We start from the raw sequence: 13101 nt of genomic DNA on the forward strand, positions 1-13101 counted from the left end.
TCACTTCAATGGCTGATATATTATCTTTCCTACTATTAATTATGTAATCTCAACCATGGATCCCATTTCAATTTTTGAAAATATCATTGAATCATACTTAAATATACATTAAGTTAGGCAATTAAGATAAGCAAATAAAACATATTTTCACACTCGTGTTTCATTCAGTCATTGTAGTATTTGCATATGGCATTATAGTAACTCTCTACCTTATAGATAGGTAGCTAAGATCTTAAAGTTTATCTCCTTTTATAAATTTAACTACTCAAGAGTTAAAACAGGAAAGTCGTGAATAAGTACAATGGTTAACCATCTCTTTCCATTTATAGAAGTACTTTTTGTACTTTTTATTTTAATACTTTGAGCCAAGCAAAACATTCTCTGTGGCTCTCCTCTCCTTCTCCTGCTTTCTTTCATTCTGCCATCCTTTTGACTCCACTGCTCATCCTGAGCATTTCTGCTAAGTATATTTCCCTGACTTTCCATTAGACAGTGTTGTGAGCTCTCCCTTACTGAGACAGATAAAGGTTCGTTAGATAAGAATTTCCAGGATGGGAGGTTAATACATTTTATTTGGACTTATCAAGAGAATGTCTATTTTAAAGTGTTAATTACTAATTTCTAATATCATATAAGAACACCCTTTTTCTGGAAGTACCAATTTCCTAAACACGTGCTGACAAGTTTGGAAAGCCATAGATATGTGTATGCTTTAGTGAATGCCAGCATTAAGAATATATCTCAAATGTATGAAGTATTATAGACAAGGGAATGCATGAATAGTGATACAATCCTTCGGAAGCTTCTTTCTCCCACTTATTTATTTCTCTAATTCTAATGTTCAATTTCTCACCAATAGATTCCAGTACATTCATTTTTTCTCTACCCCACCCCAAAATCACACACACTTCCCACACACATACACCCTCTTTTTCTCCCAAACATGAGACAGATTTTTGCAGTAAACATAGATTTGGCTCTAAATTAGGTGCTACTGGGAGCTTTTATAAACTCTGAAATTATTTCCAAGTTATTCACTTCCAGGAATAACTGGTTCACATTATATGATTTTCCTAGATTCTGAACTGAATGACAATTTTTAGACCTATATAAGTAATAATCTAAGTAATTCTGTCTTACTGTAAAAAGGAAATGCAACACTAATTGTGAGCAGCATTTAAAAAATAAACTTTATGTCATTGGTTATTTTGCTCACAAGGTGGCAATCATCAGTACTCTGCTTTATCTCTACTTGTATTAAGAATCTTGTATTTAAGTGGTCGTTGACTTAGGTTACCTCAACATACATACGATCTATCTTCAGCATTCATTCACACTGAGCAAATTCACTATACCTTTTTCTCAATTTCTTGTCTATGAAATGACATGGTGTCAAGTTGTCTTGATTCATTTTGTTTGGCTACAATAAAATATCAGAGATTGGGTAATCTATAGCAAAAAGAGATATTTTCTTATATTCTAAAGGCTGAGAAGTCTCATGTTGGAGGAACATACCTGCTATGTTCTACCTCAGCAGAAGGCAGTACACGGCAAGGCAGCAGATGTGCTGATCACTTTTGGTCTTTTGGTGAGGGCACTAATCTCATTACAGGGGGCTCTTCCTCATAAGCTCATCTAATTCCAACTATACCCTAAAGATCTCATCTCCAATTCCCAATTGTGCCCTGATGGTACTGTTTCCAACAAGTTTGGGGGATACATTTCTAACACATGAAATTGGAGGACCACACTCAAGTCAAGGGACCAACGTCAGCAGCTTGTCTCTGTTAATGATTTTCACTCTTTTCCTCATCATGTTATTGAAAGATAACATGAATGCAGAAAATTACCATAAGATCAGGGTGAAGAGTTCCACATAAACAGTACCTGATAAGAAAAATAAAATATTATAGCAATCTAAAGAAAATGTACTATTATTTTTAATTCTATTTTTAGTTTTGTGGATATTTGCTTTTAGAAATAGATTTTATTCTTTAGAGCAATTGTAGGTACACAGCAAGAGTGATACAAGAATGATGCTCACTTTTATTCTTGATACATACACATGACGACTTCAGGGACACACATCTCCTCGTTGGTTTTCAGATCCTCTGTTTCATTGTCAAGTATGTCTCTTGAGGGATATGACACGTTAGCTACATCTACTGTGCACATTTGACTTCAAGTTTCTAGAATGTCAGTGCTGTCAACATACCGCCTCTACTTTGACATGAAGTCTTTCTAATATAGTTGCTAGCTGCTAGATTTCTAATGAAATCATCAGCTAGATTTTTAATGAAAGCATCAGATATTTCTTGATCTTTTCTTCCAGAGAATTTCCTTTCATTGTGTATCTCAGTTCCATTGAAGATAATGTGGATTTTTTGATCTTACAGACCCAACTATTTGTTGTCATTCCTACACCCACCCACATAGAACTCAGGGTATGGAACATGGTGACAACCAAACTGGAAAATTCCATCTGGTCTTATTTAGTTCTTTGTAAGCCTATTATGTAATTGATCCTGTATCACCTAGTACCTCTCATTGAAAACATAAATGACTTTAGCCCAACATAGGCTAGTGTTTCATGGACTCTATTGTGAGCTCTTGAACTCTGAATCCCTAAAATACTGACATGAACAGTTATACCCTAACATATAGTCGGTCACCTTACCAACTGCATGATTCTGAGCCCTCAGTTCTTTCTTAAACATGGAGTAAAGTGATAATTTCATCTATTATTCATGTTGCAGATGCATGGAGTGGAGTCACAAAAGAGCCTGAGGTATTTGTGGGTACTGCTGTCATGGAGTTCCCTTCCCAGGCCTTCATGTGTGTGGCTTTGAGGTGTCATCGAAATTAAAAATTAAAAATTCAATTCTCTCTCTCTCTATCTCTTTCTCAACCCATAGAGATTTTCATCTCTGATTTTGCCACTTCTGAAGAGTTCTTAGAACTTGCATTGCCTATTTTAAAATAATGTGCATAATTAAAGATCAAACTCTTTATCGCTGTGACAACCATATTAAGTACATTTACCTCTGCTTGTAATTTAGTTTTCATAGTGCTTAGTGTGTTGGTTTTCTAGAGCTTTTTAAACAAAAAGACAGAAATTAAGTAATTAAAGCCAGGTTCCAGTAGCTTTTGCCTTTAATCCTAGCTAACTACTCAGGAGGCTGAGATCTGAGAATGATGGTTCAAAGCCAGGTAGGCAGGAATGACTGTGAGACTTTTATCTCCAATAAACTACTAAAAACCGCTGTGAAGTGCAGCTGTTGCTCAAGTGATAGAGCACTAACTTTGAGCAATGAAAGAAGCTAAGGAACAATGCCTAGATCCAGAGTTCAAGCCCCAGGACTAAATAAATAAGTAAGAATAAAAAAAATTAAAAAGCTGAAATATATTGCCATAATTCTGGAGTCTAACCACACAATAAAAGTCAGGATACTCCCTCTGAAGCTTGAAAGAAAAGTCTTTTGCCTTTGCCTAGCTTCCAGGGACTCAGCACTCCTTGATGATATCTGTCTCTGCTGTTGTTATCAGGCCTTCTCTCCTTTTGGTCTGTATCTCTCTGTTCAGATTTCTTTCTTTTCTAAAAAGATTCAATAAGGCTAAACATAATCCAGGATGACTTTATCTTGAATGCATTTACCAAGATCTTATTTCAAGACCAGTTCATTTATTCTCCCTTATCAAGAGTTAAGACTTGGACATATCAGTTTTTCGGGGAACCCATTCATCCTATAGCATTTTAAATGCAAAGATTTATGACTACAATTTATTTAAAGTCCAATGAACTACTGATATCTTTTAAAATAATGTTATTTTGATGAAGTAATAAGATGGTTGAGTCACACCTTTTTTGAATATAAAGACATTTAAATGACAACTTGGAGGGTGGGATGAGAGAAAGTAGGAGAAAAATGAGGGAAGAGGTAATACGTTTGACAAGAAATGTACTTATCAACTTATTTAACTGTAACCCTTCTGTACTTGATAATAAAAATCATTAAAAACGAAGTTTATGTGCTTCTGTGAAGCATATAAAATAGGAATTTTTATTTTATATAATGCAGCCTAATTTACACGAATTATAATACATACAGAAGGAAATCTGAGGTAGGAAGGTGGCGTAATTCTAAGACCAGAGAAATATGTCTTCACTACAGTTCCATCACCAAAAGTAAATTAACACTCAGACATTTATGCTTGGTTGGTAATGAACTGCTTATGAAGGTAAGTTAAGACAGTCAAGGCCTGAATACGTAAGGGAGATGGAATAGTGCTGCTTCTGTTGTTGTTATTGTTTTAAATAAGACCCATTGCCTATTCAAATATTTAATTTTCCTACAGTATGAATAATTTGCATTAAGTTGACATTGAATGAAAGAAGAAGAAATTCCTAGAAATGCCTACATACATTTAAGCATTTCTTTTTTATCAAATTTATGTGATTCCAATAAAAATTACCACTATAGCTTAAAAAATACTACTCCATCCACAACGTCATCACACCTTATTTTAAATTGGTGATCAATGTGGATAAAAATAACAGTTTAGCTTCCAACATACTGTAAAAATAAATAGCACATTATATGATTATATGCTAACTTTTGTCAGGCTAATAAATACAATATAAAGATAAAATTTTATAATCATAATCATCTTCTTTTATTTATATCCTGCTCCTACTGAGATGAATCTCGGGTTACATTTACATATTGAATTACAAAGTTAAAACTAATGATGGGATCAATTATGCCCCATACTGAGCTGTGCACTTTGGAATGACTTTGAGAAAACAGGAGGGTCAAAAAAAAATCATCCACAGTGCACAGTGGTTTCAAGATAATGTCAAGAGACAAGCAATGGACTGCAATGGACAAGAATTTGTGTTTGTCAAAGAAATCAGGCTTCCTTGGTGTACATTTTTAATATAAAAATGTTTGAGAATTGAGAAATACATGGGCTGTGCTAAGAAAGTGGCTTAAGTCATTTAAGGTGGAAAACATAATGAAAATCCCTTCAAGATCCTGTTGCTTATTCTTGAAATTCTTTTTAATGTACTTTTATATGTATTGCTATCTCTCAGTTGAAATATCATCTGCCTTTGTTTGTTGTTGTATAGAATTTGATGTTACCCCCTTTCTCTTCTTCTAGCTGCATAACAAATGTGCTTCTCATCTGAAACCTGAATGTGACTGTGGGCCTTTGAAGGACCATATTTTACCACCCACAACAATCTGTCCAGTGGTACTGGTGAGTTTTCCCTTATCATTCTGCTGTAACTTGAGGATGCTCTGCCTAATTAGTACTCTATTGCACTAAATGTTTCCAGAAGTGATTTTTTCCCATGAATCAAGGCAGAACTACATAGACCCAAACTACATCATTACTTCAGAGCAGAGCAACTTTGCTCACTGTATTTCCTTTTTCCTTTACATCACAACTTACTCTGTAGTAAAGAAAGGTATGCTTTCACTGAGGCAGACTCAGATTTTATCACTTAGTCAAACTGTACTTACCAGAAACTGTATGGACAGGGCATATACATTTCATATGCTTTATTGGTCTAGCTTCCCAGAATAATGAAGTTACTCTTATGGGCAATTTTGCCAGGGTTGCACATTATATATCTACCATGTTGAGGTGTCTTAGTTAGGTCAGAGGCTGCCTAAAATGATGGGACCAACCTTGAAAAATGCTATTCCCCACCATTAGCTGTTATTTTTTAATTGAACAATAAATTTAACTACCTGTAAATTAATTACTCTATGAATACAGAACTGGAAATGCATGAGGGAAGTTAACTTGAGAATTTACCTCAATAAGAATAGTAAATATTCAAATATTCAACATTATTTTCAAAATTTAAATTGTTTCCACAATGCTAGTTATTTTGCAAAACTATTTTATGTCTATACAGGGTTCTCATTTTTAACACAATATGGAAATTCAGTGTCTGGTTTATGGTTTACTGCAGAAAGAATAAGTAACAACTGAGAGATGTTAGACAAATACTTTTGTAAAGGTCAACCTAGAAATTAATCAAATTACTCAATTTGTACCCACTTATGATTCATTTTGTAATTATCTCTAAAATGCTGGTTGTATTTTACATGAATTTATTTAAAAGTTACTTGAAAAAATGCTTTATTTTCTCAAAGTATAGAAATAGAGGAAAAGAAGATACTTCCATATTAAAGAGAATAGTAATGAGTAATTCTAAATTTCCTTTCTTCATGTAAAGAGGTTAATTAAGGAGGTTTTAAGGAGGTTAATTAAGAATAATAAAAATGATACATTTTAGACTACTTTATTATTGTTTTATGTCTTTAAAGAGCTACTTAAAGAGGAAAGAACTCTAAAATGTTTACATTATTTACACACTTTAACTAAGTTACCTTATGTTTATTCATCCTTAAAAATATGAGGAAACTTTCTCTTTTAGATGAATTGTTAATCTCAGATTTTAACTGTAAGATTAAATATGCAATGCCATCCTACTTGCAATTGTATATTGACACTATGGTTATAGATACACCTGTCTATTTGTGGCCACACAAACTCAAAAACAGAAGGAATTTGTTATGTTATTACTGTTTACTGTAACAGTCTTGCAAACCCTTGCTACATTTAGGTCCTTCTGGTTCTCAAGTTTGAGTATCAATCTTTCATATTCCTCAGATGTTAATCATGGTCTCCATGCTAATGTTTGTATTTATTTAGTCCTCTCTTCTCCAAAGTATTTAACAATTAGTGACCATTTCATCTTCAAAAATTTAACTTGCTTCTGTCATATTGCACATTCTTTCTTTTGGATATTTTGCTTAGTGTCTTTCTTAGGCAGTGTCAGTGCATTCTTTAGTCTAGCTTTTCTAATCACAGCTTTACACTTTCATCCCAATGGAATCTTGTGTACATAGTTTATGTGACAATGAGTAATCTTATATTCTGAACAAATATACTATACTAAACACTGTTATATATATCAGAACTATAATCTGGACCAAAATATTAAGTAATTAATACAATGAACATTAATTGAATGTTTAGTATTTGCAATTAGTATGGAAATTAAATAGTAAAATATGCTGGGGCACCACACATATAATCCTATAGGATTCAGGAGGCTGAGATCTGAGGATCATGGTTCAAAGCCAGACTGGGAAGGAATGTCCTTGAGACTCTTATCTCCAATTAACCCTGAGAAAACCTGAAGTGGTGCTATGGCTGAAAGTGGTATAGTGCTAATCTTGAGCCATTTAAAAGCTCAGGGATAACACCCAGGCCCTGAGTTCAAGCCCCACACCAACCAAAAATAAACTCAATGGAAAATGTAAAAACAAATGTTTAGCTTTATAGATTTTTACACTCCATTGGGGTAAATGACACAATAATAAATATAAGTAAATTAATTAAGACCTCGTTAAAGTTAAATATATAGTGATAGAATGGTGGTCCCTAATTCTTAGCAAGCAAGGAAAGGAATATGCCCAAAGCATATAAAGTTCTAATTACACAGGACAAATTAGAGATCTAGTATATAGAATGGTGACTCTAATTAATAATACTGTATTATACACTGGAAATTTGCCAGAAGATTAGACTCTGAGGCTGTTACCACATCAAATAAATGTTAACTTTTCGACAGAAAAATATGTTAATTTTCTTGACTCTAGAAATCATTCTATATTACATATGTATGTTTCTAAAGAATGAAATTATAACAACAAATTAGCCTACAACAACCTGATTAGCCTTTATCTGTGATTCACGAATCAATGCAGCCTCCATTTTGCAAAATGAGAACTCTCATTGGGCCTCAGCAGAGCAGTGGATTTTGTGAAGTGTGAACAGGGAAACAAATGGAAGAAAAGAAGAAAATATGCTGGTTGGTTATCATCTAGTTGCTTTTTAAGTAAGAAGTGAAGCAGAAGGAGCTTCCTTATGATATTGATTTACATAAACTAGATTTCCCTTTTAGGAAAGCAAAGATCTGTTTCCTTCACATTTTCAGTTTAAATGGCACTTAACAGGAAAAACTCCATTGTTTATTTGGGCTGGTCTGTGAGGCCTACTAATGCAGAATGTCAGTTCAAAATATGTTTCCATGTGTATCTATTTAACAATATCAAAATGTTGTTATATATACTTTACCAATTATCCAATCAAAAATAATGGTTGTATTTCAATGTAAAGAGCAAAATTAAAACAGGCAAAGAAAAGAAAACCTAAGGTTGCAATTACCAAAAAGACATTCAAGAAAAGTTCACTGAAGAGATAAATGAGGATGGAGGAGTAGAAAGGAACTAGAAAAGACACAGACTGTAATGTCAGCAGACATAGGCTGCCATGTGAGTACAATCAGAAATTGAGGAAATTAGTGGCTGTCTAAATTGTACAGGAGAAGGTCAAAGACTTCACTGATTTCCGTATTGTTTAAGGCAACTTCAGATAGTATAAGATATTTAGCTTTTATTTGGAATGAGGTAGAAAACCATTCATGGATTTTGACCAGAAGAGAATGACCAGGCTTATATTTTGAGAAGTACAATTTAATTGTTATGATGAGAGGGCAAAGTAGGGGAAAAAATGACTCACCATTGCTACTTCTAGAGCAACACAGGAAGTTGGGGGGTCACTGGCTGACACTTAGGATGCTTAAGAAAGTTAGAAGTGTGACAATTCAAATACATAGCAGTCACCCAGGGAATGAGCACTAGGGAATAGAAACCTCTATTTAATCATCATGGATTTAGAACAGTTGTAGAAAGATTCAAGCAGTCTATTTCAGCTATATGTCTCCAGCTAAGTTCCAGCTCCAGATAGAAAATAGACACAGCACACACATACACAGTCTCATTAGACATTGTGCATTTTCAATCATGATGAGGAAAGGGAAGCTTTGGAGCAGAGGTTTCTTTGCATAGCAGTGATTGTAAGGATTGACTCTGGGATGAATACAAGCTGGAAAGTGTGACACGTTAAGGAGATAAAGAGTGTGGTGCAGTTAGCCAGGACAAATACAATTATGGATCATAGTAAAGCCCAAACTTATTAGACAAAAGGTGAATGGTTTCAAGTTATGAGAATGAACTCAGTTTGAGCTGAAATTATGAAGGGGGAGATGTTACCAGTAACGAGATGTATAAATCTACTTAAAACTCACAATAAACCAGGTGGTAGTTACAATCCTAACTACCCAGGAGGATAAGGTCCACAGGCAACTAACTCATAGTAACCTATAGATAAACATGATCTCCATTTTACTTTGTGGAAACTGAGAAATAAAAGAATTAAGTAAACCCTCCTGTGTCACTTGACAATAAATGGCAATTCAAGAGTGGAATCTAAGGGTGACTGGCACTTCAGAGCTACAAACTAAGATTTCCCTGCCCCCATACTTTCCCCAAATTCCAGCAGAGAGTTCCTATTTGTCTTCTCTACCTTCAACTTCTCCATCTGAAGTCCCATAACACTTTTGGATTCCTTGTCTTAATATACTAGCTATTAAGTATCCTATTGTAATTTCTTAATGGGTCTCATTTTGACTCAATTGTAATGATCTTATATGCCATTCTGATGAATTTTACTCAAGATTGTCCCAGTAGCATTCTTTCAGAACTACCTACTTCTGATATATTCCCAACCTGCTTCCTCTGTCCACTTTCTAAAATAAAAATGTTGTATGTTTCTTTTTATGCATAAGGTATTTTCAGTGATTCCTTATTTGAATTCTAAAGTCTCTGCTATGGTAAACAAGGTTCTTTAACTGGCTCAATATACCCAGTCTCTCACAAACCTCCTTAGACACTAGAAATCAAGGATAATTGAACTACTTGTACTTTCATAAGTACACCTGTTCGCTCAAGCCTTTGGAATCTTGTATATGTTAATAAATCAACTTAAATCACTTAATTTTAGAATTTTCCTCGCCTTCCTAAGTAAGAATTAAAGGTCACTTTTGTATAATAGAGTAAATACATTGACTATTACACTCTTAACTATTTAAATGCTCATACTTTAAACAAATTAATGAAGTTGCTCTGCCTACAAAATTGCTTAATCTGCTCAAACTGATGGCCCTTGAGCCTTTTCAGTCTATGAACTCTCATTAACTGCCCTGGAATCATTCCATACTCTCTTGCCTGCTATAAAGTTTAAGGCTTGTTTTTTTGTTTTTGTTTTTGATTGGTCATGGGGCTTGAACTCTGGGCCTGGATGCTCTCAGCTCAAGGTGAGCATTCTACCACTTGAGCCACAGTGCCACTTCTGGTTTTCTAGTGGTTTATTGGAAATAAGAGTCTCCTAGGCTGGCTTTGAACTGTGATCCTCAGATCTCAGCCTCGTGAGTAGCTAGGATTACAAGTGTGAGCCACCAGTGCCCAGCTAAGGCCTGGTTTTAAGAAAATCATTACTTCTCACAGTTAGTATAATCTGATATTTTATTCTTATATATATAAATGATCTTCAAAAATTATATCACCCACATGTGTACATATTGAGCAGGAACTTAAACCCAATCCTAAAAATAACTAGTGATGAATAGAGCTGGAGGTATGACTCAGTGAGAGATTGCCAGTCTAGCAAGCACAAGACTCTGAGTTCAAACCCCAGTAACCATTCTCTCTCTCTCTGTCTTTCCCTGTCTCTCTCTCTATACACACACACACACACACACACACATGCATTTATATATGTAGTAAACAATGTATCTTGCACCTTTCCAGATTCTTCTTTTGTTGTTATAGGTGACATCGCAGTGAAAATCATTATAAATAATGGTTTCTCTCCACCTGACTATTCTCCATTAATACAGTTTTTTGTTTTCCCACACATTTTTTACATTATAATGTAAAAATTTATACTACTTAATTGTTTAAGAACACTTCAGATAAAGAAACAGATAATTTGAATGGTTTCTAAAAAATATTTTAGGATAAATATTGAAAGCTTTTAAAATTAGTTTTAGTTGATTTTTTTCCCAGATTTTAAACAAATATACTAGTGGAGCAAATAATAAGTAATATTGATTAGGTAGAAATGTTTTACTTTTTAAAAATAGTTAATTAAAAAGTTAATATGCTTATCCTAGGCTGCGCCCAGACCTCTGGGCCTGGATGCTGTCCTTGAGTTTCTTTTGCTCAAGGCTAACCACTTCAGCCACAGCTCTACTCCCGACAATTTTGGTAGTTCCAGATAAGATTTCCATGGACTTTCCTGCCTGTGCTGGCTCTGAATGGCTGTTTCTGATCTAAGCTGCCTGAGTAGCTAGGATTACATGTATGAATCACAGGTAGACAAGTTTTATGTAAAACAGTAAATACAGTAAATATCACGTTCCCTGTGTCCCGACTGTATTATGTTCTTCCTAGGATATTTTCTTTACTATTAGAGCCAATTTATCATTAAAAATAGTTTGTTAATGGTGGAGCTTCTTAGTTCTCAGAGAAGAAAATAGAAAATTTAAATTCACATATATTCATTAAATTTGCTTCCAATGATGTGAGTCCCACATCTCTTCCTTCTACACTGTATCTGTGGCGTGGCCACGTTGTGATGTTACAGAAGCAGAATCCTACGTATCTCTACGTCCAACACCCTCAGACAACCATATGCCACACTAGCTTCTCTTCCGATCTTACTTTTAGACAATTTTAAGAATTCTACATTATACATTGTAAATATGGTGATTAAGTCTTAAATAGCATGAAATATGTGAAGTCTTTCCTTAGAGCATGTGTTAAACTAAGTCATTGCTCCTCAGAATGTCAGAAGGTCTGTTAGGGCGTGAAGTAGGGTATGTATCTCTTCTTCACACCCCAAGTATTGTGGGAGCTTCTAGTTTCTTCTATCACTTGTCTCTGTCTACTGAGAGCTAATAATGACAACTGCAGTGAGAAACACCAGTCAATGAGAGGAAGGAAGGAGGCATCTGAATTCTTTCATCTGATACTAAAATTTGGATGTGTTCTCTGTTGCGTTATTCCCCAAGCTAGTTATAAAAGTTCCCAAAACGTGGAGTCTTGAGAAGAGGTGTGAACACTTGAATAAGGATGTATCTTGCTGCACCCAGTTTCAGTATTTTATTTTATATTTCTGGCTGCTTTACCCCTGCTTTTCCATTTACCTCTTTATAGTTAATGAAACAATGTATTTTCTGGAAATCCTTTATTTAATCTACCAAAGGCTCTTGTCTAGGTAGTTTTCTTTTTTGTCAAAAATAATTGAGCATAAAGGACAATGTCAGTCCTCAATAAATGTTTCATCAGTGTCATTACTTAATATTCATTTAATTAATATTCATTATAGGTCAATTTATAATTGTCATCATAGTAATGATAGGCAAAAAGAATCTCATTTTCCCCCATATTTGGAAATGCGAACTCAGACTCAATTTCATGGCATTATTCATGCCAGATAGCTGCTTTTTATTTATTCAATTTTTCAAATGCATAGGATTAAATTGACATATGAATTCCCATGAGGTGCACATTAAATGCAATCTTGTTATAATATTTTTATGTCAGCAATCAGTTTGGCTTAGCATATTCTTTAAAGGAAGAAATCCAGGAAAGATGGACAAATGAAATGTCTCTAAGTGATGAAACAGCATCTGTGCTAGTAGTATGGACCATTTACCTGTAATATTATTCTAGTGTAGATGACTCTTCTGGGCTATGAAGAAGCCATCTTTATGCTAGCCTGGGTTATAACATGTAGAATATAAATATTTACAAGTAGGATCTAAGTTCATGTGTTATGGATACTTATATTTGTTTCTACTTAAATACATATTGTAAAGATTTATTTTGGGAGATTTATATTTAATACGATGTTAAAATAATGCCATAATTTCAATGGCATTCTCTGCCTAAAATATAGCTGTATATTGTCAATATACACCTATATATCTATATATTATAACATACACATTATATTTTTTAAGAAGATAAAATATGACATGTCAGGTTTATCACAAGAATTTACACAAAATAACATTTGGAAGTTCAGTGAAGAGGAAAAGTAATGGACATCAAAACTATGGCTAATACATGAACAACAGCTAAATTTTTTTAAATCTTAGCTAGAGAC

General features: G+C 34.1%; 1 protein-coding gene across 4 annotated transcripts in view; it reads left to right on the forward strand.

The window, feature by feature from the left end:
• Dgkb (diacylglycerol kinase, beta 90kDa) overlaps positions 1 to 13101 on the forward strand; it is a 543021-nt gene that overhangs the window by 130478 nt on the left and 399442 nt on the right. For all 4 annotated transcript variants that reach the window (XM_013024005.1, XM_013024002.1, XM_013024003.1 and 1 more), the window contains one exon: positions 5164 to 5262. In XM_013024005.1, coding sequence (XP_012879459.1) covers positions 5164 to 5262 — 99 coding nt within the window. The remainder of the gene's footprint in view (positions 1 to 5163; positions 5263 to 13101) is intronic.

The sequence above is a fragment of the Dipodomys ordii genome, unplaced genomic scaffold (genome assembly GCF_000151885.1).
Source record: "Dipodomys ordii isolate 6190 unplaced genomic scaffold, Dord_2.0 Scaffold72, whole genome shotgun sequence".
Classification (NCBI taxonomy): domain Eukaryota; kingdom Metazoa; phylum Chordata; class Mammalia; order Rodentia; family Heteromyidae; genus Dipodomys; species Dipodomys ordii.